Source organism: Nannobrachium achirus (genome assembly GCF_963921795.1).
Source record: "Nannobrachium achirus genome assembly, chromosome: 16".
NCBI lineage: Eukaryota > Metazoa > Chordata > Actinopteri > Myctophiformes > Myctophidae > Nannobrachium > Nannobrachium achirus.
In genome coordinates, this window is record NC_137823.1 from 59570782 (window position 1) to 59597095 (window position 26314).

A 26314-nucleotide genomic window follows, 5' to 3' on the forward strand; every position below is an offset into this window, starting at 1 on the left:
AAACACATGCAGAGGGGAGGCAAGGGGAAGCAAGGACGATTTGACAGGGAAACGGCCAATCTCATTGGTTAACGGATCTGGAGGATCTTACCTTGGATTTGGGTGGTTCTGCGTTGGGGGCGTTGCCCTCTTTATTTAGCTCCGCCCTCTGCTTGGGGTCCGGGGGACCGCCCATCCCCTCTGGTGACATCATCATGGGGCCCTGGACAGAGTGAGTGGAAATTATACTCAACTTAATTAAGGTCGCAGTTTACCATGAGAAATGTCACAGCTTGTCTGTGTGTAGGGGTGTGTGTAAACATTTTTACAGTCTATGGGTTGGTTCCCTTGACACATCACTGTGACATCACAGGTGATATCACAGGTGACATCACCTATGTAAAAGTCCATATATGGGTATTCCCCAGAATCCCTTTTATGCCCATATATGAAGATCCTGATGTCATCGATATATATATATACCAGTAAGACTCCCTAATCGGGAGATAAGCGACCTTAGGTCACTTATCTCCACAAATAGGGCAAAAATGTGTTTTGCCAAAATCTTCCTGATCCATGTTGATGACATGAGTGTAGACATACTGTGTAGTGATTTTCGTGATTTTAGGGCAAAATCTGTAGGAGCAGTGTCCAAAAATGTGTTTTTAAAAATCGTCCTGGAGGTGGCGCTATATGGGAGAGATTCATGTTGATGGGATGAGTGTAGACATACTGTGTACCGATTTGCGTGATTTTAGGGCAAAAATTGTAGGAGCAGTGTCCAAAAATGTGTTTTGCAAGAATCGCCTCATGGTGGCGCTAGAAGAGGGCCATGTGAGAAATGAGGGGTGGGGTCTCCGCGCCGGCAAGGCGGACGAATAGGTACCGGCCCCGGCTGTCCCGGTCGCTCCTAGCCGGAGTTACGGCATTTTATGTGAGCTGCAGTGTAGGGGGTCCTCCACTGGGGGCGCCACCACTTTTGCATCCGTTCTGGAGCACCAGGAGTGGGTGGTCCCCGGGAATTCCCCGTGAGCAGCCCCGTTGGGGTGGTCATTTGGTCAGTTTAGCACATTTGGTCATTTTTTACATCTGGGGGTCCCCCAGGGAGCTGGGGGGTCCCTGGAGCTCCGGGGGTCCTTGGAGGTTGTAGTTTTGGCAGGTAAGGAACGTGTGTGCAAAATTTGGCATGGATCGGGGGCAACGGTTGCGGAGATATGAGCAGGGCAAGAGTGTGACGTGTGAGGTGTGACAGACAGACTGACGGACTTACACTTACATCTGGGGGTCCCCCAGGGAGCTGGGGGTCCCTGGAGCTCCGGGGGTCCTTGGAGGTTGTAGTTTGGCAGGTAAGGAACGTGTGTGCAAAATGTGGCATGGATCGGGGCAACGGTTGCGGAGATATGAGCAGGGCAAGAGTGTGACGTGTGAGGTGTGACAGACAGACTGACTTACACTTTGTGCAGGGTTTGATAGTAAATGCGACCTACGGTCGCAATCACTGGCCAGATGGCCAAGACATGGCCCATATCTGTGTGCTGGTTCAGATAGGGATCTCCATGTATGGCATAAAAGGGATACTATACAGTACAAGGATCTAAATATAATATGGGTAACTGTTCCGATATACTGTATATCACTGGCCAGATGGCCAAGAATTGGCGCGACCTCTGCATGTCGCCCTGAGTCGTCTTACTAGTAATAATCATCCGTTCAAACTGGGGAGTTTCCTTGAAATTTTAAAGGTTGAGAATGACAAACACCAGAAACCCAATCTGGTTGAAAATAGTCTATGGGAATTCATTGTTTTAGACCTGGACACTTGTTTCACTCACAGAATGTGGCAACCAGAGATGTTTCCTCTTGGTGCGGTGCGATCATATATATTTACTCAATGGGTGCGATGTGATGCTTTCTCTCACCAAAAGCACTAGTACTAGCTTGCTTTGGAGTCCATTAGTATAGGAATTGAGAGTTGAGACTGAGAATATGGTATTTAGTTAAAATGTGCAACTGGAAAATGTCTCTGGCTTGTTTAGGCTTGCGTGGTTCTGCAGTAGTAGCAAACTGTCCACTCTACAACCCCCCCAATTATACCGACGGGCCAGGGGCGACTCAACAAAACTGTGAGTCCAGTCTTCCAGTTTTGTCCGTCGATACTGGTCGATAGCGGTTCTGACCCGCTGCCGAAAACCTGCCGATGAGCTCCCGATGCTTTCCGACCGCGATTCGTGGCCGAATCTCTGCGGTTAAAAGCTACATTTAAACAACAAAAGTGGTCCCCCTAACGTCCTCACCTGAGGGCGGGGCGTTGTAGTGCTGGGGCCCCTGGGGAGTCATCCTCCCAGAGTTGGTTCCCGTCTGCTGGCTGTAGGGGCCGCCGGGGCCCCCAGCCCCCCTCCTCCTCCTCCTCCTCCTCCCATGGGCCCCATGCCCGGGTAGCTGCCCTGCCTGAACACAACACAAACAGAGGGAAGGGTCAGACACTAAGACCACGATGACTCATGTGTCATCAGAGAGGAAGCAGAGCGAGGGTTACGGTTCAGAGTTGACATGGGAAGCCGTGCAGTTAGTGTCGTCGCCGCTATATCTGAAATACAACAGGGAGAAAGAGACAGAGAGAGACAGAGAGAGAGAGAGAGAGAGAGAGAGAGAGAGAGAGAGAGAGAGAGAGAGACAGAGAGAGAGAGAGAGACAGAGAGAGAGAGAGACAGAGAGAGAGAGAGAGAGAGAGCGAGAGAGAGAGAGAGAAAAAAAATCTGGGGGGAAAAGAAAGTCGAGCAAATACGTTCATCGTCAAATCCTAAGGAAAAAGGAATAAAGTTTTATTGGCCAATCAAAGAGCTGAGAGGTGAATTGAACACAGCTATTTATCAACGAGTTAGTTGGGAGAGGAGAGGAGAGCTTTCAGTTAGTGCAGAGGTCTTCAACAGGGGGTGAGGGACCCCTAGGGCGTCCTCAGAGTTACTACAGGGGGTCCTCCAAATCTTTGTGTGATAGAAACCTTTTTTCTTCTTTTTTTATATTAACCACTTGAACCCTAGTGTCCATATTCTGAGAACTTTAGCCAAAAATAGCCGATCTACAAGCTCACAACGCCTTGCGCTGCGACGAGGCGTTGTGAGATTGTAGATTGGCCATTTTTGGCAAAGAGCTTTGGCGTAGAGGGGGAAAAGAGCAGACTAAGTACAGAATGAAATGTCAAGTTTATTAAGTATTGAAGGTTCAAGTGGTTAAATATCTGAAAACACACATTGACATGAATCCAAAATACACTGATGATTCTGCTGTCCAACAATGAAACTATATGGAATTTATGATAAGATTGTGGGGGGTCCCTGCTTCATCAATCTCTCAGCTAAGGGGTCCTTGGTCTGAAAACGTTGAAGACCCCTGAGTTAGTGAGTCAGTTGATCCTGTGCGTCAGTGACTGGGTTGCAGTTCAACCGTTGTGTCAGTAGTTCCGTTAGTACCGTACAAGCACAGTGCACTGTAGCGTAGAGCCTGGCAGGCACAAGAATTAACACTGGGTAACAGGCATCATTAAAATGTTAAACAGCGTGTGTATGTTTTACATTACATTGGCGCTCGTCTTTCTTTCTCCAAAACGTTCTCAAACGTCCACCTTTCAAGGTCTTCCCCTTAACTCTGACAGTGTACAAATGGAACCAAATGAACCTGTCAGGAACCCACAGAGTCCCTGGAATCCACTCATGAGAACCACTGATGTAACCAGTGGCTCTCCTCTTCCTAATTCAGCTGTTTGTAGCAGGATGTTTTTTTCTTTTTCTTTTTTTTTAATATATCACGATCATAAAGGATCTTTATAGTATTGAATCCATCATTGCATACACATGCTGCATGGGTGTGTAGCGCCCATGTGTAGGATGGTCACAATTATAACATAGTAATTATTATTAATGATGTGACGCGTTGTGAGCTTGTAGATCGGCTATTTACACTACCAATCGACTTTTTAAAGTATAAAGTTGGCAAATATGTACTTCATTTCTTTGTATATTTAGGTTATGTGTCAGATCTACCATGTGCAATTTCAAAGCCCAAAGGCCAAACAGAAATGTAATTGTCAACGACAAAGCCAATTAAATCGTTAATCGCAATCATTTGAGTGACAATTAATCGTCATGTAAAAAGTCATAATCGTGACAGCCCTCCAACCCACATGTCTGCCAGGCTCCCGGGAAGAAGACTATACCCTTCAAGCCCCACACCTACCCATAATGCTCTGGGGGCAGGGGCGCCGTGGGAGGGCCCTGAGCGCCGCTAGCCTGCTGCTGTTGGGAGGAGGGGGGGTGGTGGGGGTGGGGTTGAGAGGAGGGGGGAGGAGGAGGGTGATGGGGGTGAGGAGGGTGGGGAGGATGATGATGGTGATGGTGGGGTGAAGGGGAGAGCGCAGGGCGCGCCCCCGGCCAGGGCTGCTGCTGGTGGTGGTTGTTGGGATAGGCGGGGGAGCGGGTGTAGGGGGGCCTGCAAGGAAGGAAGGGAGTGGAGGTGTGCAAAGAAAAGTGAGACGACATTTTTTAATGGCTTTTCAACCTGAATCTGAACTAGGGCTGTCACAATTATTACGGTCCCATCCTCTTTTACAGTACACTTTAAGACATAATAAGACATAATAAGACATAATAAGACAGAATAAAGCCATAATAAGAAATAATGTGTTGGTAATTAGAGCTAATATATTTTATTAGACAGAAACAAAGACAGAATAGTAGAAAGAGCGAATACATTCTCTGGCACCGTCACCTGCCGCGGAACTGCAGCGGCAGACACTGCCGCACGACCGCCAGTTCGACCAGCAGTCGCACTGCATCGCCGGCGATAGGACCAGCAGTCCCGCCAGTAGGACCGGCGGCCGCCGCACGGACCGGCAGGTCCCGTAGCGGTAAACTGCCCGTCCGTGCGGTGGTGGCTGCCGCGGCAGTTACCAGCGATGCCGGACTTTGCCGGTGCCAGATAATGTATTCGCTTTCTGCTATTCTGTCTCAGCCACCACCGCACGCCGCACGGATCTCAATTATTTGAGCGACAGCCCTAATCTGAACAAATACAATATTGTTGTTGTCGGGCGGAAACCTTGCATGTCCAAAACTGTTCGTTTTGTATTCATCATTTTAAAAATGATTTAAAATAGCGAAAATAGCAGTGCACACAATGCCTCGCGATGCGAGGCGTTGCTAACCTTGACTAATCAAGGGCTTAAATAGTTGTATCAGATGTGCAATCTGTCCTGACTAGAAGTTTGTTGACTTGTTGACTGTGATTAGAGCAGTTAGAAACATGGCTAAATCTAAGGCGGGGGTCAGTAACCGCATGCAGCTCTATAGCCGCATGCGGCTCTTTAGCGCCGCCCTAGTGGCTCCCTGGAGCTTTTTCAAAAATGTATGAAAATGGAAAAAGATGGGGGGGAAAAAATATTTTTTGTTTTAAACGATTTTTTCATTGTCAAGTTTCAAATTTGTATGTTTTTTTTCCCGCAATGTAAAGCCCTGCTTCATCATACAAGATTGACGCACAAAACTAGTGAAAACAGCAGATCTACAAGCACACAACGCCTCGCACCGCGAGGCGTTGTGTGCTTGTAGATCGGCTGTTTTCACTAGTTTAGTTCATTTTTTAAATGATAAATGTAAAACGAAGTTTTGGACATACAAGGTTTCTTCCCCCGACAACGACGATATATAAGGCTTTTATAATTTTTGCGGCTCCAGACACATTTGTTTTGGGTTTTTTTGGTCCAATATGGCTCTTTCAACATTTTGGGTTGCCGACCCCTGGTCTAAGGAATGGTCAGAAAGGTTCACTTCAGAGAAGAGATTATTGCTTTGTAAAAAAAGGAAAGGGATATAAAACAATTGCAAAGACACTGATTCTTTTCCAAATAAGAACAGTTTTGAGCATAGTTGACAGGTTCTAAGTCAAAAGGAACAGTGGTTACACTAATGAACACATTTGTCAGAGGGGGTTGAATACTTTCGAGCACAACTGTACATATGAATGTACAGTAGGGCATTCACGAATAGTGATTTTTAGTATTCAAATTATTCGACCTCAAAGTATTCGAATAGTCGAATATTCGACAGGACTGGCCAAACTGTCAAATATTATAAGCAAGAGGCGAACATTGTGAAAATAGCAGATCTACATGCTCACAACACCTCGCAATCTGTGGAACCGAGTCCCATTAAATGTGATACCTACAATTCCAAGTGCGTGTCAGGTGGGGTCCCCAGTTCAAATATGTTTATTTTAGGGGTCACGGCCTAAAAAGGTTTTTGAGCCCCTGGTATAGAGCATTACAAATTCATCCACCAGGGACATTGACAACTCATTCTTATGACTTCCCATCTAGCCCAAGCTTATAAACTATAGATTTTTTAAAGAGAAAACAATTAAAAATTAAAATAAGCAAATATTGGACTTCGGTGAACAACGTCGAATAGTGACTTTGATATTCGAATAGTCGAATATTTGGTGAATGCCCTAAACTGTACGTATGTAGGAGAATGTACAGTAGCCTAGCGGATGATCCACACTTCAGCCAAAAGAAATCCAAATAACCCCCACCTGGCCTGCAGGGAAGAGGACGTCGACGAGGAGTTGTTGACCCCCGCTGCATGGCGTTGCTGCTATTGTTGTTGCCCGTCTCGGGGGGCTTGCGGCCCACGGCGTTGTGCGGCGGAGGCCCCATGCCCTGGCCGCCGACTGGGGCATGCCGGGGGAGGTGGGCGCAACGGTGGTGCTGGGCCCCCCTCCTCCTCCTCCTCCTCCTCCGCTGGAGGAGGGGTACGGGCGACCGGGCGCCCCGCGGCGCCGGCGGCTCCCGGGCTGGGCCCCGGGCCTCGGCCCCCGGGCGTGGCCGAGCCGCTGCAGGCTGCCCGGGCCCCTGGCCGTGCATGGGGCTCCCGGCGTTCATCCCCAGGCTGTTGGCCATGCCGGGGGCCCCCGGTACCACCGCCACCGCCGCCGCCGCTGCTGCTTGCTGTTGTAGTTGGCACTGCTGGGGGGCCCCGCCGTAGTGAGGTGGGCGAGGGTAGTTACCTGTGGAGGAGAGGAGTGGAGGAGAAGGGATTAGAGCAGGGGTTCTCTACCTGTGGGTCGGGACCCCCCAAATTATTTGGGGGGTCTCCAGATGATTAACTTAATGTGGAACATTGTTTTCTCACCCAACAGTAACAAACCCAACATTGCGAGGCGTTGCGAGGCGTTGTGAGCATGTAGATTTGCTATTTTCACAATAGAACCGTGTTATCCAAAATGTAATGTCTCAACTCTTAGTGCTCGTCAGAGTGGGGGTCCCCAGTTAAAATGTTATTATCTTGGGGGTCGCGGCCTGAAAAGGTTGAGAACCACTGTATTAGAGGGAGGGGGAGAGTGGTCTTTGGAGTCTTGAGGCAGTGGCTCCCAAAACAGTGACCCACAGCTGGATCGCGTCATCCTCCACCATCCTTGAAATGTAAACGTTTGAGAACCACTGCTCTTACACAGTACCATATCTTCGTGTCATGTACAGTAAGCTAATCTACAAGCTCGTGTAGGACCTGCTATTTGTGACAAATGTCCGCCTATTAGTTGACGCGCTGGCCAGAGTAGACACACTAGGATCCATGTGGTTTGACAAACCGGCTTTTAATCATAGTCCAAGGCGGTTCGTCAAGTCAATGAAAAAACTCTCGTTCTTTGGGTCACCCTCTTCCCCCCCCCCCCCCCCCCCCCCCCCATCTCCCTCCTTCCAGTGGCTGATAGTTAGAACTGAAGCGATGCCAGCCTCGTTTTTTACGCATAATTACCACTCTGATTTCCCATCCTGTTTCGCTGCTGCAGCTGCTGAGAGAGAGAGAGAGAGAGAGAGAGAGAGAGAGACGGAGAGGGAGAGAGACAGAGAGAGAGAGAGAGAGAGAGAGAGAGAGACGGAGAGGGAGAGAGAGAGATAGAGAGAGACAGAGGAGAGAGAGAGAGAGAGAGAGAGAGAGAGAGAGAGAGAGAGACAGAGGAGAGAGAGAGAGAGAAAGAGATGTGCGCAGCCTGAGTGAATATTGCCTCATGTTGTTGCTCCTCCCTGGGGAGCAGCAGCCCAAAGCGCCTAATTTCGCTCTGCGCCGCGCAGTCAAAACCTACTGGTTGCTGTTAGACTTCTGAAGCATGTAGTAGTTGTCCACACACACACACACACACACACACACACACACACACACACACACACACACACACACACACACACACACACACACACCACACACACACACACACACACACACACACACACACACACACACACACACACACACACACACACACACACACACACACACACACACACACACACACACACACACACACACGCGCTAGCAGCGTCAGCCATCACCACCCAGATATGATTATTGGTATAATTAAACTACTGTCTGCCATGCTGAGCAGGCTGTTTTAAGGTGGCAGTGTGAAACATAGCCTTAGGGCCGAGTGTTCGCTGGGTACAGTTTGGTCTCCCAACAACATGCAGGCTGTTTTGTCAGCCGAGCCCGTCCTCCCCATCGGTCGTTGCTGCTGAGTTGGATTACTTCAGATGTAGTGTGTGGTCGACGTAGAGATCTGATCACTGCCGAGAGAGGGTGGACAGATACTAGGAGACCCATCCTCGTTGGGTCCTACAGAGCCTAATTCAACCAAAACTAGATGGGTTAGCTCAGTCAGCCTACGTTGAATCAAGATCATTTATCTTTAGTGTGTGGCGCCGTGTCTTTTTGTCTGTATCTGCCTGTATCCATCGTTCCGCCTGTCCCGAGCACAACTCCGCTTGGGGCTGTCACAATTATTACATAATTGTCTAATTGCAATTATTTGACATAATCACAATTATTCTGTGATAATCATCATAATCGTTTACATGTTGAAAAATGTTTATACATGTTCAAACATTTAAAAAAGGTTTCGATGCGACGCGTTGTGAGTTTGTAGATCAGCTATATCCACTACCAATGTTCTTTTTAAAGTATAAAGTTGTCAAATATGTCCTTAATTTCTTTGTATATTTAGGTTATGTGTCATACCTGCCATGTGCAACTTCAAAGTCTAAAAGCCAAACAGAAATGTAATTGTCAACGACAAAAAACACAATTAAATCGTTAATCGCAAGTGTGTGACAATTAATCGTCATGTAAAATGTCATAATCGTGACAGCCCTAAACTACGCTCACGCCACAACACTGATCGCAGCTCAACTCTGCCAGTGAACCACAAGGCCAAGCTCTGTTGTCCAATGTTATCGACGTTAGCACATCATTGATGATCATAGGTGTAGGCCTCGTTCCAGATGCATGCATTGGGGCAGCATTGGCTCAGGGGTAGAGCAACCGGCATCAGATCACGGACTGTTCCCGAAGGGTTCCCAGTTTGAATCCGGGCTCCCCCAGAGTTAGTGTCGAAGAGTCCTTGAGCAAGACACTGAACCCCTAGTTGCTCCCGGTGAGCAGGATGGTGCCTTGCATGGTTTCCTCTGCCATCGGTGTATGAATGTATGTGTGAATGGGTGAATGTAATGCACAATCTATGTAAAGCGCCTGAAGTGAACTATGCTCAAAACTGTACTTTTTGGAACATTCAGTGTCTTTGCAATTCTTTTATATCCTTTTTCTTTGTATGTATTTATTTCATTCAGTTGTCAGCTTGTGAAATTAGCCAATAAATCAACCAGATTTGCAGAGGGGGGTTGAATCATTTTGAGCACAACCGTATGCATGTCATTGTAACCCATTGTTAATGGATTGGAGGAACGCGATCCTCCCACTACAGTAAGACTTGAAAATGAAGACAACGGCTGGCTGGCATCCTGGAAGCAGGAGTGTGAGACGGTAGGGCACAGAGCATCGCTAGATCAGGGACCCCCGGGAGATGGTGTCAACAAGGTGAAGACCTGCTACGGATGGATCCTGCTGACCCAGGCCTGCCTCACTGTGGTCAGCCGCTTCAAATCATCCAGGATATCTGCACTGTCGGGCAGAAACCTCGTATCTCCAAGTTTCAAATGTGTGTTTCTTTCTTTTCTTTTCATAAAGTAAAGCCCTGCTTCATCATACAAGACTGTCGCACAAGACTAGTGAAAGTAGCAGATCTACAAGCACACAACGCCTCGCGGTGCGAGAATAACACCATTACCCCCAACACCGTACACAACGGATGGTTACATCAGATCCTGTGTGCTTTCCCAGAATGCCTTGCACCACCAGTGTGTTGCTAGGAGAGGTGTGAGTAGTGAATTGCCTCATGTTTTGTCCCCCCCCCCCCCCCCCGCGTGGACCACCAGCCCGTCCTCCTCACCGGCCCAGACGGCCCCCCCCCCTGTGACTCCCTGCTGGACACTACACCCAACAAGAGGGAGGAAAGGAGAGAGTACAGCTTTTCTTGACCAAAAAACTAAAATCTAATCAATTCAATATAGTAGCTTAAGTTTTGGGAGGACTAATTCCTGTATTGGTAGAAGAGGACAGGTGTAGTTGCCGTATTGGTAGATGTATTGAGTGGCCCAGTACCATGGAACACAGGTCTGTGTGTTTCCTGTCCCATAGGGCAGTGGTTTCTCAACCTCTTATAATTTCTCAAATAGTGACTTGGATCAGCGGTTCTCAACCTTTTCAGGCCGTGACCCCCACAATAATCATATTTGAACTGGATGAGCACTAAGAGTTGAGGCATTACATTTTGTATCACACGGTTCTATTGTGAAAATAGCCGATCTACATGCTCACAACGCCTCGCAACGTGAGGACCATTTGCCTGGCTCTCACTCGTTATACTGATGAAGGGCATGTAGCTCCAAACGTCATGCAGGCGCTTGTGGGCACAACGAAAGTCCACGTTTCAACTGGAGCCCGTTTGTGTGCGAGTCGTTTTCTACTTTTTTGCTAAGTCATTGTGTGTTCTGGTCAGCACCTGCCCAAGTTGGGTTTGGAAGTTACTATGAAAACCTCCACCGGCGGTCCCTCCATCAGTCAGTCAGTAGTCCCTCCGTCTGTCCGTCACGTCACACTTTTGGCCCTACTCTTATCTCCGGCACCGTTGCCCCTATCCATGCCAAACTTTGCACACACACTCCTTGGCTGGCAAACCACAACCTCCGCCCCTGATTTCTCACATGCCCCTCTTCTAGCGCCACCATGAGGTTGCTTTTTGTAGACAACATACATGCGTCACCTCACCTGACTCCCATTAGGGAGTCTTACTGGTTTTATAGAAATTCTAGATTTAAGCTTGTTTTATACTTAGTTGTGCAATGCCGTTACACACACAGTAAAAATATGTGTTGCGCTGCAAAATGCGGTAAAAACGGCATTCACAAAATTGCAGTCCTAACATTTAGATTTCCTCACAAGTATGGTAACGCAAACGTGTGTGTGTGTGTGTGTGTGTGTGTGTGTGTGTGTGTGTGCGTGTGCGTGTGTGTGCGTGCATAGCAGGCTTCAGTTCTCAGCAGCAGGCAGTGCTCAGTGTACCCGGGCATTCATCATAGCCGCGCCGGGCCGGCACGCGAAAGCACACAAGATGGATTACCATAACAACACAGTGAAAGTGCAGGCTGATTCAGACGAGTGCACGCACACACACACACGCACGCACGCACGCACGCACGCACGCACGCACGCACGCACGCACGCACGCACGCACGCACGCACGCACGCACACACAGCCAGAGAGTTGGCTTTTGTCGTCAGCTGAAACAACAGTGGATGTTGATGAATGGAGAGATCCTGGCTGTCAGCTGGGCTCCATTAGTTCAGAGCTCTGAGTCACGGCCAAGGTCTCCTAGAGGAGGCTGGGAGCTGCTCGCTGGCTGGTCCTGCTCTGATGAAGACCTTTCACCATCCCTGTGACCGCATGGACGCTGTTCTGATGAAGACCTTCCACCATCCCTGTGACCGCATGGACGCTGTTCTGATGAAGACCTTTCACCATCCCTGTGACCGCATGGACGCTGTTCTGATGAAGACCTTCCACCATCCCTGGGACTACCATGGACTCTGGTCTGAGTCCTGACAGCACAGGCCTTGCGTGGTCACCATGTAGAAGACTGTGGTTGTACTGGTCAGCTCCCAGTGGTCAACAGTAGAAGACTGTGGTTGTACTGGTCAGCTCCCAGTGGTCAACAGTAGAAGACTGTGGTTGTACTGGTCAGCTCCCAGTGGTCAACAGTAGAAGACTGTGGTTGTACTGGTCAGCTCCCAGTGGCTAATAGAAGACTGTGGTTGTACTGGTCAGCTCCCAGTGGTCAACAGTAGTAGACTGTAGTTGTACTGGTCAGCTCCCAGTGGTCAACAGTAGAAGGCTGCGGTTGTACTGGTCAGCTCCCAGTGGTCAACAGTAGTAGACTGTAGTTGTACTGGTCAGCTCCCAGTGGTCAACAGTAGTAGACTGTAGTTGTACTGGTCAGCTCCCAGTGGTCAACAGTAGAAGACTGTGGTTGTACTGGTCAGCTCCCAGTGGTCAACAGTAGTAGACTGTGGTTGTACTGGTCGGCTCCCAGTGGTCAACAGTAGTAGACTGTGGTTGTACTGGTCAGCTCCCAGTGGTCAACAGTAGAAGACTGTGGTTGTACTGGTCAGCTCCCAGTGGTCAACAGTAGTAGACTGTGGTTGTACTGGTCGGCTCCCAGTGGTCAACAGTAGTAGACTGTGGTTGTACTGGTCAGCTCCCAGTGGTCAACAGTAGAAGACTGGTTGTACTGGTCAGCTCCCAGTGGTCAACAGTAGAAGACTGTGGTTGTACTGGTCGGCTCCCAGTGGTCAACAGTAGTAGACTGTGGTTGTACTGGTCAGCTCCCAGTGGTCAACAGTAGAAGACTGGTTGTACTGGTCAGCTCCCAGTGGTCAACAGTAGAAGACTGTGGTTGTACTGGTCAGCTCCCAGTGGTCAACAGTAGTAAAGAATGTGTTAACAGTAACAAAGCAGCCATGACTTTTCATTCAGTAAAAAATCCTACTAATCGACCCATGAGCAAGGCACCGCGAGTACAATTCAGCCTTACCTGGGGGTCCGTACTGCCCCACTTGGGGCCCGTACGGGGGTCCTCCCTGCTGGTAGGAGGCGTGGTGCATGGGTCCCCCGGGGATCGGGTGAGGGTGAGGGGACATGGGGGGTCCTCCGGACGACTGGGGGCCAAACTGGGGCCCTGGGGCGTTTCTCTGGACGGGAGCAGGAGGGAAGCCTGGAGACAGAGAAAATAAAACTACAAAATCAGCGGTGTGGTCAGGACAGGAACCTGAGATGTTCACACTGTGTGTGTGTGTGTGTGTGTGTGTGTGTGTGTGTGTGTGTGTCCATTTCTGTCCAAACAGCACAACAATGGAAATCACGTTTCATAACACCGGCAACAACGGACATGTTGTAATCGCTGACGTACGTACGTCCGTGTCCGTCCGTCCGTCCGCCCGCCCGCCCGCCCGTCCGTCCGTCCGTCCGTCCGTCCGTCCGTCCGTCCGTCCGTTACATTGATAACTCATCCTTCTTTTATTCTTATCTGTCATCATATTTCTGGGCCCGTTACAATACAGACTCCTAGACCACTGATTGCTAATGTTTTGACTGACATTTGGGTTAAAAAACAAACAAAAAAAAAAGCATAAGAAAACATGCAAACCTTAAATTTTAAGAATAATTTATTTATATGTTTATATGTTTGAGCCATTCCTGAGACAATAATTTGAGGACCGATCAAAGGTCAAACAGAGACTCAGTCTGTCATGAAATGATTGGCTTAGGAACGGCTCAAATCAAACATATCTTCATGGTAGGGAAACCAAAGTCTTTGGAGTGGAGCCTGTGGCTTAATTTGACTCAACATGGGAAAGCTCACCCGGACACAGAGATAGATAGAGATTTTTACATTTGTTTTCGGGCAAGTGACGCCATCATACTACGGAGTCCAATGTGGGCGAATGCGAGCATTTCTGGTTCCAGATGTTTGTGGTCTTTATCTGATGAAGGCGTCCTGTTCTCGTTCATCTGACGGCAGACCATACATCACCGCCAGACTAGAGTGGAGACCGCCGTCTTTTGGAATGTGGAATCATATTATTAGACGTGATAAAATACAAAACGCAGCCCCATTACACTGAAGCTGGCCTCCATGCCAGACATTCTCATACTCTAACCGGCTTTTCCCACCCAATAAATAGGCGAGGTATAGGTGAATATCGTCGTTGTCGGGTGGAAACCTTGTATGTCCAAAACCGTTTGTTTTGTATTTATCATTTTAAAAATGATTTAAACTAGTGAAAACAGCCGATCTACAAGCACACAACGCCGAGGTGTGTGCTTGTAGATCTGCTGTTTTCAGCCGATCTACAAGCACACAACGCCTCGCACCGCGACGGCGAGGCGCTGTGTGCTTGTAGATCTGCTGTTTTCACTCTTTTTGTGCAACGGCCTTGTATGATGAAGCAGGGCTTTACTTTGCGAAGAAAACGTACACATTTGAAACTTGGAGATACGAGGTTTCTGCCCCGACAGTGACGATATGTTGTGAGCTTGTAGATCAAGATCACTTGACCCACTTAGGACCTGAGGCCGATTCTACAAACGCCTTCTAAACCAGTCGTTCTTTCAAGATTGTTTCAAAAACAGCAGATATACAAGCTCTCAGCGCAGCACGAAGTGACACGCTGTGAGCTCGTAGATCTGCTAGGTTTAAATAGCCAAATCTAAAATGACCCTGGCTGATGCTGGCTGTTTTGTGATCCATGTTTGCCCCCTCCTCCCTCCAAAAACAACATTTTCACAGAACGCTCTCCTATTATTATTATTTATTTTTTCTCGATCACTTTGGGCGTCCTTGGGAAAGAGTTTGCTCTCGATAGAAGTTCCCTGAATAAATAAAGGTCGATAAAGTGCTAAGTGTTCTTTCTGAATGTTCTTCTATTCTGGGTTATGGTGACATGGCCAGAATGGGGACGGCGCTGGTGTTGTTGACGTGGTTCAGTGGTTAAACTAAACGAGTGACCCGTCTGTCCATTGTCCCGTCTGCCAAAGCCACTCGTCTGGATAAGAGTATCAATTAAATAGCTTAAAAAATATAAATGTACATCATGGTCACAGGTGCAATCAAAAAGTAATTCAGCTTGACTTAAATCCATTTAGGCCTGAACACATTATGACGCGATATTTTATGCTTTAAATATTGAAAAATAGCAGATATACAAGCTCACAGCGCGGCACCGAGTGCCGCGCTGCGAGCTTGTAGATCTGCTATTTTTGAAAAATCGTGAAGATTAGAATTTTGACCCGATTCTATAAGTGTCTTTTTGAATCCTTCTAAGATTTTTGGAAAAAAACAATGTTTCTATGTCAGCAATCTGGCCAGCCATCGTCAAAGAAAAGGTCCTTTTCACTTAACTGGAGCTCAGTTAAGGCCTTTGCACACAGGCGCGTTTATCCGTGCGGATAAAACGGACAATATCATTTTTTGAAAAGAAAACAATGATTCTCTATGACCTCATGCACACCGGCTCCGAATTAGCCGTGCGACGAGTGGCTGCCGCTGCGGGTTTTTTCTCGATCGAACCCAGTTCGATTCGTGCGTCTTGTCGCATGCGGTGAAAAACTCATCACTCCTTTTACGACTCCTTTTGGGATCCGCAGCGTCGATTCCGCACAGCATTGCACACCAAATCCAATGCGTTTTATTCATACAGCAAACGGAAGAAACGCAACTGTCCTGTGTGCAAAGGGCTTTAGTCTGTTCTTGAGAGACTACTATGTCAGTGGTGCTCAAACCTTTTCATGTGAAGGACCCCCAAAATGATATTTATTTGGCCACGGATCCCCATCTCAAAATATCTAGTTCCAGGGACCACCCAGAATCAAAATTTTAGTTACAAACATTCGCTGTGAAAATACACATATTCAAAGATTTGCACACATTTTCACAACTTTTTCAAAAATAGCAGATCTACAAGCTCGCAGCGCGGCACTCGGGGCCACGCTGTGAGCTTGTATATCTGCTATTTTTCACTGGTTAAAGCATTCAATAATTCTAGGCCTAAATGGGTTAAATCCAGATACCAATAACAACCGCCTCCTTTCATAGAGGGAAAATCAGCCTTGTCCAAATGGCTGGCTGGCTGGCTGGCTGGCTGGATGTGTGTGGCGTTAGTCATAGAGCTCTCCAGGCAGCAGCGTTGCAGTCACACAGACAGAACACTGGCCCGTCACGGAGGGTAGTGAGAGACACACTACAGACAGGGCCTGATGTCACACACAGACCTCCACTATGACAAGCTCCTCCCAGCCTGCCTGACACACTTGTATTCAGGGGTGTCGCACCAAATTCTGGGCCCCGGGTACAAGGATTCACTGTGGGGCCCCTGTGCGTTAACTATTGAAAAATAGCAGATATACAAGCTCACAGCGCGGCACCGAGTGCCACGCTGCGAGCTTGTAGATCTGCTATTTTTGAAAAATCATGAAAATCTTTGAATATTTCAAATCCTTCTGAGGTTTTTGGAAAAATGTTTCGATGTCAGTGGAGCTCAAACCTTTTCATGTGAAGGACCCCCAAAATGGTATGTATTTGGTCACGGACCCGCATCTCAAAATATTTAGTTCCAGGGACCCCCCAGAAGCAAAATATGAGTTACAAATGTTCGCTTAAAAAATACATATATTCAAAGATTTGCACACATTTTCACGACTTTTCAAAAATAGCAGATCTACAAGCTTGTATATCTGCTATTTTTCAATAGCTAAAGTATAAAATAATTAAGGCCCCTACACCACCTTGGGCCCTAGTAACTCAGTCCCACTTTCCTACCCCTTGTGACGCCCGTGCTTGTATTAGACCAGTGGTTCTCAACCTTTTCAGGCCGCCGCCACCCCCACAATAATCATATTTTAACTGGGGACCCCCCACCCTGACGAGCATGTGGAATTGTAGGAGTTGATGAATGAATGAATGAACTACTATGCTGAACTATACTAAACACTATAGACTTTTGGGGTTACAGTAAAGTTAAATGAAAACAGGTTCACTTTAGGTACAAGAACAACAGTCTGGTTGCCAATAGCAACTACAGTAACTTAAGACAGGAGCGTAACTAACTTAGCTGTGAGTGACTAACTTAGATGAGCTGTTCGCCCAGTTTTCCCCAGGATAAAGTAAAGCTTTAAAATGGGTCATTCTCGGAGGGAAAGAAAACTTGCTTAAAGCTGCTCTAATCCGAGATTCCACCTTGGAATCTCGAGAGAGCAGAGTCAATGAATGGTAAATGGTACATTTATATAGCGCTTTTATCCAAGGCGCTTTACATAGATTGTGCATTACATTCACCCATTCACACACACATTCACACACCGATGGTGGAGGAAACCATGCAAGGGCCAGGTACCAACCTGCTCACCGGGAGCAACTAGGGGCTCAGAGTCTTGCTCAAGGACCCTTCGACATTAACTCAGGGGGAGCCTGGATTCGAACTGGGAACCCTTCGGGAACCCTTTTTTGCTTTAATGTCGGTTTCTCTACCCCTGAGCTATGCCGCTTAAAATCTACTCTAATCCGAGATTCCACCTTGGAATCACGAGAGAGCAGAGTCAATATGAACGCTCTCTCTCTCTCTCTCTCTTCCCCCTTCCTTCAAGCACCACAGAGTGTTCCAGACCAGGTGCTGCTGCCTGCCTGGCCTGAAGCTGCAGGGAAGCTTCTCTGACAGCTGGACGGGGGTATCAGGGCCAGACAGGAGATCTGGAGGCAATCTGTCATACAACCTGTGAGGCTATGGAAACCCCCCGCGCGCGCACACACACACACACACACACACACACACACACACACACACACACACACACACACACACACACACACACACACACACACACACACACACACACACACACACACACACACACACACACACACACACACACACACACACACACACACACACACACACACACACACACACACACACATGAAAAACAGCTGAGGAGAAGCACCCACCGGTTGACTCTTTCTTACATCCACAGTGGAGGAAAAAGTAAATTCTTTTTTTTTATTATGTAAAAAGTATGAATATTGCAATCTAGAAATACTCTGTTACGAGTAAAAGTCCGGAATTCTAAATGTACTTGAGTAAAAGTACGAGAGTGTTGGCATCAAGATGTACTTAAAAGTACCAAAAGTTAAAGTACAAAATGTTTGAAAATAGCACATCTACAAGCGCAAAACGCATTGCGATGTGTTGTGTGCATGTAGATCGGCTATTCTCAAATAGCCTCTGTATAAAATAGGGCTAAATTGTTAATGTACGTTTTATAATATTATAATTTAATATCTGCAAAGTAACTGGTAACTAAAGTTTTCAAAATAATTGTAGCGGAGTTAAAGTACATTAGTTGGATCCCAGAAGTAGTGGAGTAGAAGTAAAAGTATAGAAAAATTGGAAACACTCCAGTAAAGTATAAATACCTTAAAATTAAAGTAAAGTACTCAAGTAAATATACTTAGTTACGTTACACCACTGCTTCCACACGCACAGATTGTGAGAAAAAAGGCCTGCTAGCGTCTGACTCTAGCAACCCCAGAGTCTGACTCTAGCAACCCCAGAGTCTGACTCTAGAAACCCCAGAGTCTGACTCTAGAAACCCCAGAGTCTGACTCTAGAAACCCCAGAGTCTGACTCTAGAAACCCCAGAGTCTGACTCTAGCAACCCCAGAGTCTGACTCTAGAAACCCCAGAGTCTGACTCTAGAAACCCCAGAGTCTGACTCTAGAAACCCCAGAGTCTGACTCTAGAAACCCCAGAGTCTGACTCTAGAAACCCCAGAGTCTGACTCTAGAAACCCCAGAGTCTGACTCTAGAAACCCCAGAGTCTGACTCTAGAAACCCCAGAGTCTGACTCTAGAAACCCCAGAGTCTGACTCTAGAAACCCCAGAGTCTGACTCTAGAAACCCCAGAGTCTGACTCTAGCAACCCCAGAGTCTGACTCTAGAAACCCCAGAGTCTGACTCTAGAAACCCCAGAGTCTGACTCTAGAAACCCCAGAGTCTGACTCTAGAAACCCCAGAGTCTGACTCTAGAAACCCCAGAGTCTGACTCTAGAAATCCCCCCCAGCCAACAAAATCCTTGACAAAATGTGCTTTTGGTCAGCGGCATACAGATGTGATTATGAGGTCATTTATGAGGTCAGTTCGAGGGCAACACCGTTGCCCTTAAACACTTCAACATAACAACTTAAACCCTTTATACTTCACTGACCGAGGTCCCCCAGGGGTCTGTACTTGGCCACCTCCTTCCCCCCCCCCCCCCCCCCTACACCAAATCTATTCTGCAAAAATACCTGACAACGTGCCGCGGCGTGTTGCGAGCTTGTAGATCAGGTATTTTCACCCATTTCCCCTATTTTTACCCAGTTATGACATGCTCCAGAAGAGGATGCTAGGGTTCAAGGGTCTGATTGGGTATTAGAGAGCATAGCTATTAGTAAGACGCCTCAGGGCAACAAGCGACCTCGCCCTTTCGCGCCACAGTGATGTGGACATCAGGGATGTGGACATCAGGGATCTCCATATATGGGCACAAAAGGGATTTGTTCCCCCTGGCATCACAGGGATCTCTCTAACAGGGCATCATTAAATATCATTGACATCAGGGAACTCCATATATGGGCATAAAAGAGATTTTGTTAATGTGACATCACAGCCCCCACCTGCCTCTGATTGGCCTACCAACTACCGTTTCTGTGACGCACGTGGAAGTGGGAAATAAAGGAGGCATCTACCTTTCTATGTCCATGTTAGAGCAGTGGTTCTCAACCTGTGGGTCGGGACCCCCAGGGGGGTCCCCAAATTATTTTATGGGGTCCCCAGCTGATTAACTTAATGTGCAACATTGTTTTCTCACTCAACAGTAAACAGACCAACATAAAGTTTAAGTGTATAGATAGAGGGTATATGCACGTTTCTAAAGTGACAATTTAATAGTTCTAAAATGACAAATTAAACATTGATCAAATTGTCAAATATTAGAGGCAGAAATTGTGCTAATAGCCGGCGTTGTGAGCATGTAGATCGGCTATTTTCACAATAGAACCATGTTATACGAAATGTACTGCCTCAACTCTTAGTGCTCGTGGGGGGGGGGGGTCCCCAGTTCAAATATGATTATTTTGGGGGTCGCGGCCTGAAAAGGTTGAGAACCACTGAGTTAGAGGGTTGGTGTGAGGGCCTACCTCTGTCCTGGGCCATGGGGGACTGTGTTAGAGAGGGTTGGTGTGAGGGCCTACCTCTGTCCTGGGCCATGGGGGACTGTGTTAGAGAGGGTTGGTGTGAGGGCCTACCTCTGTCCTGGGCCATGGGGGACTGTGTTAGAGAGGGTTGGTGTGAGGGCCTACCTCTGTCCTGGGCCATGGGGGACTGTGTTAGAGAGGGTTGGTGTGAGGGCCTACCTCTGTCCTGGGCCATGGGGGACTGTGTTAGAGAGGGTTGGTGTGAGGGCCTACCTCTGTCCTGGGCCATGGGGGACTGTGTTAGAGAGGGTTGGTGTGAGGGCCTACCTCTGTCCTGGGCCATGGGGGACTGTGTTAGAGAGGGTTGGTGTGAGGGCCTACCTCTGTCCTGGGCCATGGGGGACTGTGTTAGAGAGGGTTGGTGTGAGGGCCTACCTCTGTCCTGGGCCATGGGGGACTGTGTTAGAGAGGGTTGGTGTGAGGGCCTACCTCTGTCCTGGGCCATGGGGGACTGTCCCAGCGAGGCATGGGACACGTCTGACACACTGCCTGGGGTCTGAGACGCCATCTGGGGCCCTAGGAGAAGAGGAGGAGGCTTAGTGTTAACATACAGTACATGCACATTGTACAGACCAGTGATGTTTTAGTCATAAGTCTTTTGAATAAATAGTTTTAGTCATAATTTAGTCACCTGAAAAGTTTTAGTTTTAGTCTAATCTTAGTCGACTAAATATCATAATATCATTTTAGGCGACTGAATCTACAGTTGATTTAGTCAACTGAAATGTATTTGGGCAGGCCTTGATGGCATCGTAATGACTGATTTTACACTTGGTTGCATGCTGAAAATAGCCGATCTACAAGCTCTCAACATGTCCACGGCACAATGCGTTTTGAGCTTGTAGATCTGCTATTTTCAGCACGCAACACCTGAGAGCAACCAAACATAAAATGACTCTTCTCCACTAGTCCCTCCCTAACGTTTTAGTCTAGTTTTTATTTTGTCGACGAAATTGTCAATATATTAGTCATCACAGCTTAGTTTTGAATTTTTATTTAGTTTAGTTTAGGTAAACACACACACGGAGAGCTCTCTGTTGACCGTCCCTTTATCTCATCATTATAGACAGACACAAAAGCATTACATTTCTGTAACTCACAGCTGTGTGTGTGTGTGTGTGTGTGCGCGTGCGTGCGACGCGCGTGCGTGCGTGCGTGCGTGGGTATACATCCAAACAGTCATTAAAACTAGTTGCTGTCGTTTTGTCAGCTTTAGATACAATTACCCTCCTGTAGTCACACATGTACAGTACATACGTACAGCTAACTCTGTGTGCCTTTGACATTGTCTGGGGAGCAAAGGGGGAGGGGGGCATAACAAGCTTATTTATTTATTCTACCACTTTTTCGAGTCACGTGTTCAAATACTGGATTCTGATTGGCTAAATTCCGGAGGTTATCAGAGGACAACTGCCGCAAAGTTGTGTGTCCGAGATCAATGCGCCTCAGTGTACATCCGGGGACTTCAGGAGGTCCTTTCCCCCAACCAACAAATGACGGTGGCAACGGTCCTATGTTTACTAACGTGCATGCTATAGTCGCCGATTTATTTGGATCCAATGCAATCCGCCAACTTTAAAGCCCCTTTTCTCTGAACCTATGCCTTTCTGGAAGCGAACAGCCTCTATTTACGGCCGGAACGGTACTTCTAACTGACGTTAGCTTAGCTGTAAGCTAGACGCATGGATTAGTATGGAGTTGGCGCCATCTGTTGGTGAGTAGAAGATGTTGTTTGTGGAACTATCTGCTGTCTCGCGGAAGTTTTATAGGCAATAATGATTGTAACTTAAGATCCTTGCAAGTTACAACTATGTGTTTTCTTTCATGTATACGGGAAAAAGTGGTAGAAAAGCTATTTACCACTCGGGGTCGGACATTATGCTCTCATAATGTCCTGAGTGATGGTGTTATCGGACTCGGCTGCGCCTCGTCCGATAACACCATCACTGCGGACATTATGAGAGCATAATGTCCTCTCACTCGGGGTAAATTGCTTACTTTTACCCCAGTTTTCTTTTTTAGTTTGCTAGTTATTTGTCCAAAGAAACAGTGTTTGTCTCTGCCTAGCGTGTCTCTCCTGAGAAAGATAATGAGATTAGTTTATAAGGTCTCTCACACATACAAACACGTGTACTCTATGGGCATGCACGCACGCACACACACACCCCCCCCCCTCCCCCCCACACACCCACTCGAGCAGAAACCTTGTTTAGCTGGGGACCCCCTGACGCACCCCCCAGATACACACACCCTGACGAGCACTAAGAGCTGAGGCATTACATTTTATATAAAACGGTTCTATTGTGAAAATAGCCCATCTACATGCTCACAACGCCTTGTGTTGCGAGACGTTGTGAGCATGTAGATCTGCTATTTTCACAATTTCTTCCTCAAATATTTGGCAATTTGTCAAATTCAGAGGTATTAAAAAGTCCTTAAATTGTCACTTTAGAAATGTGCAGATGCCCTCTATACACTTGAACTTTATGTTGGTTTGTTTACTGTCGAGTGAGAAAACAATGTTGCACATTAAGTTGATCATCTGGGGAACCCCCAACATAACTTGGGGACCACCCTGGGGGTCCCCGACCCACAGAACCACAGCTTTCTACCACTAACAAGTAGAGTGGCACCAGTAACTACACACCCCCCTCAGTAGGACAGCGGTGAAGCCATTAGTGTTGACACCACCAGCCTATACCCCGCTGAGACAACCTCTGAGCACCACACCATCACCGTGGAAACCATAAGACACACACGCGTGCACGCGCATATATCGTCACTGTCAGGCAGGAACATTGTATCTCCAAGTTTCAAATGTGTTTTTCAAAGTAAAGCCCTGCTTCATCATGCAAGGCCGTCACACAAGACTAGTGAAAACAGCCGATCTACAAGCACACAACGCCTCGCAGTGACTCATTGATAATGATAAATACACAACGAGCGGTTTTGGACATACAGTACAAGGTTTCCACCCGACAATGACGATATACACACTCTCACACACACACACACACACTTCTTTGACGCACAGCATCCATACATCCTCACGTTGTGTGCCTCCTGCCTAGGTCTCATTATAAAGGACGGACACACACACACACACACACACACACACACACACACACACACACACACACACACACACACACACACACACACACACACACACACACACACACACACACACACACACACACACACACACACACACACACACACACACACACACACACACACACACACACACACAGGGGATGATGGGAGATGTGTGCCGCCTGACTGACAGGCTGGCTCTGACAGAAACAAAGGCAAGAGTTGAGACCAACGTATAGTGTAGTGTGTGTGTGTGTGTGTGTGTGTGTGTGTGTGTGTGTGTGTGTGTGTGTGTGTGTGTGTGTGTGTGTGTGGGTGTGTGTGTGTGTGTGTGTGTGTGTGTGTGTGTGTGTGTGTGTGTGTGTGTGTGTGTGTGTGTGTGTGTGTGTGTGTGCGCGCGCGTGTGCTTGCGCAAGCGAGCGCGCGTGAGAAATATACAGAGGCAAACGACAAGAATAGCTGTGGCAGGAGGTAAAATTATATTGCCTCCCAAGTCCAACATACTTGGCAGAAGTGATTTTGCATTTAACTGGTGTAAACTAGTCTCTCAAGACACAAAAGAGAAGAAAAAAAAAATGATTTGAGGAAATGAATCATTTAATATATACTGTTGCACACTGATGATAAATGTATAAGAAATCATTAAATGTCGCTCAAACTGTAGCCTCAATTTAAGTGCACACAAATCTCTTGTCACAAATGTTATCAAAGGGGTATTTCACTTTAAAACACTTTTGTACAACTAGCTGTTGTGTGCACACTCCAGGAAGTCTTTAAGTTGCCCACTACTAAGATATTTAATTTTGTCAGAAGCGTTGTGACAGCCCTATGCGTATCTAATGTCTATGCGTGCCACCTACCAGTCCCAGTGGCGGGCGAGAGGGGCCCGGCGGAGCGCGTCTGTCCCGAGGAGGCGGCGGCGGAGGCGACGGGAGACCCCACGGGCGGGGAGAGTGGCGAGGGGGAGGGGCCGGGCCGGGTGGCGGCCGCCGGGAGGCGGGGCGAGACGTGGGGGGAGAAGGGCGAGGGGGCGGGGTTACTGTGCTCCCCCTGGCTGCCCGGCCCGGAGGAGGAGGAGGACGACGAAGAGGAGGAGTGAGACGAGGAGGGGGCCGCCGTGGCGGCGGAGCTGGACGCCGCCGCCGCTGACGCCTCCGTGCCGCCGGGAAGGTCGTCAATGGAAGCAGGAAGGTCCTGTAGGAGGAGGAGACAAAGACACGTGCATTATGACACTGGTTCTCAACCTTTTCAGGTCGCGAACCTCCAAAATAATCATATTTTAATCATTCATTGCCTTTTCAAAATGGCCCCCCCAAGTTCCTCACTGCCAAGTTCCTAAATTTCTAGTGCATGGATCAATTTTCTGTGCACGGATCGTGCACGCCCATGCCTAGATCATGCACTATATGTGTAGTACTTTTTCACAGCTTTCAAACAAAAAATAAATCTGCTTAGAAATCCGTTCAGGCATTCATGAGATAGAAGCATTCAAAGTCTTCAAATGTAAACAAACATGGCTGCCATTTTGAAAGATGTGTTTGTTATGGGGCTAAACATGCAATTTCGCGATTGCGATCATAGATAGATAGATACCTTTATCATGCCTAATACATTTTAGGCATTTTTTTTTTTTACGGGAAAACTGGGGAAACTCGGGCCGTGGCAATATGGGGGTACTGAAATAACACGGGAAACTCGTGGCAAAGCAGTGAATGAGTTAACAGGGGACCCCCTGGAACTCCAATAGTTCAATTGACACATGAGCTCACATCACAGGTTTAGGGGTGTAAAAAAAAAAGTGGTGATCGATTAAGAAACAGAAAAACAAGTCAAATAGGTCAATGAGCAGTGTAAAATATATACTATACATAACGGCATGGTTAAAGGTATGAAGCCTAAATGTACCAAACAGATGTACTAGAGTACATGAAACCTGATTGTTACAAAAAAGTGAATGGCTTATCCTTAACTCATACTCTGCGATCCCCGTTGAAACCGGAGATATCCCGCTGTACCTCTCTGCGATGCCCGTCGTTCCCGGAAATTTAATTAGCTTTAATCATTATGAAACGATTAAAAGTATGATCGCTGTATATAGCCGTTTCGGAGACTTTAGGCCCGCCCCCTAACCGTATCCGGTCGTATTTCCCGTTTGGACCGGATCTAGGTTTCCATATCCGGTCTGACGTCCAGTCGCAGCTCCGTTCGCATAGCTTTTCATTGTAAACAAGTGAGCTGACTGCATGGCCATAGAATGGTATTTTTTCACACGTTTTTTTTTGTTATTTTGTAGCTGTTTGATTCCTCTACCCGCCTGGCAAATGATCTGTTGAAATGTTACCATAGCGCACAGCTGGCTGTCTCCAATGTTTTTTCATGTAAACACTGGCGGATAAGCAGGGATACAGCGTGGCAACGGATATGTCTATTTCAATGGGTTTTTTTTTATTTGAAAGCTGTCACCGAGTCTACACGTCTAGTAGATGAGTCGCGCACAGATTGTGCACGATGCGTGCGCGTGCCCACGTTAAAAGGTAAGGACAATTTGGCAGCTGCTTACTACAGCTATGTTTAAAATGGCAGCAAAATTGTTAAGCAAACCAGCGAGAAGCCAACTATGTATAACAACAACAACAACAACAGAGAAAATAGCAAGGTTTTCACCACATTCAACCTGGACCAGTTATTTCAGGTATGGCATTATAGGTAGGATCTAAAAGGCAAGATCACAAATACCAAGAAGATTTAAAAACTCACAGTTGGGCTTTTTATGCCATGGGACAACGCTGTACGATAAGGTATGACAGTGAGGGCTTAAAGCCATTGAAGTGGTAAGAAGACTGCTAGAAGAATCAGAGAGTGGTTCTCATTGCCCAGAGATCAAATTCAGGCACCACAAACCACAGCTCTTTGATAGACCCGGCCCTTAAGTTACCGCGACGATTCATTTG

At 47.4% G+C, this 26314-nt stretch overlaps 1 protein-coding gene across 1 annotated transcript in view; it reads right to left on the bottom strand.

Moving 5' to 3' along the window:
- The window catches only part of arid1b (AT-rich interactive domain 1B), a 100696-nt gene that overhangs the window by 32795 nt on the left and 41587 nt on the right, over window positions 1-26314 (bottom strand). The window contains 9 exon segments of the mRNA XM_080745075.1: window positions 92-202; window positions 2297-2427; window positions 6565-6699; window positions 6702-6824; window positions 6827-6863; window positions 6866-7038; window positions 13013-13192; window positions 20697-20783; window positions 24224-24557. Of these exon segments, the coding sequence (XP_080601201.1) occupies window positions 92-202; window positions 2297-2427; window positions 6565-6699; window positions 6702-6824; window positions 6827-6863; window positions 6866-7038; window positions 13013-13192; window positions 20697-20783; window positions 24224-24557 (1311 nt within the window).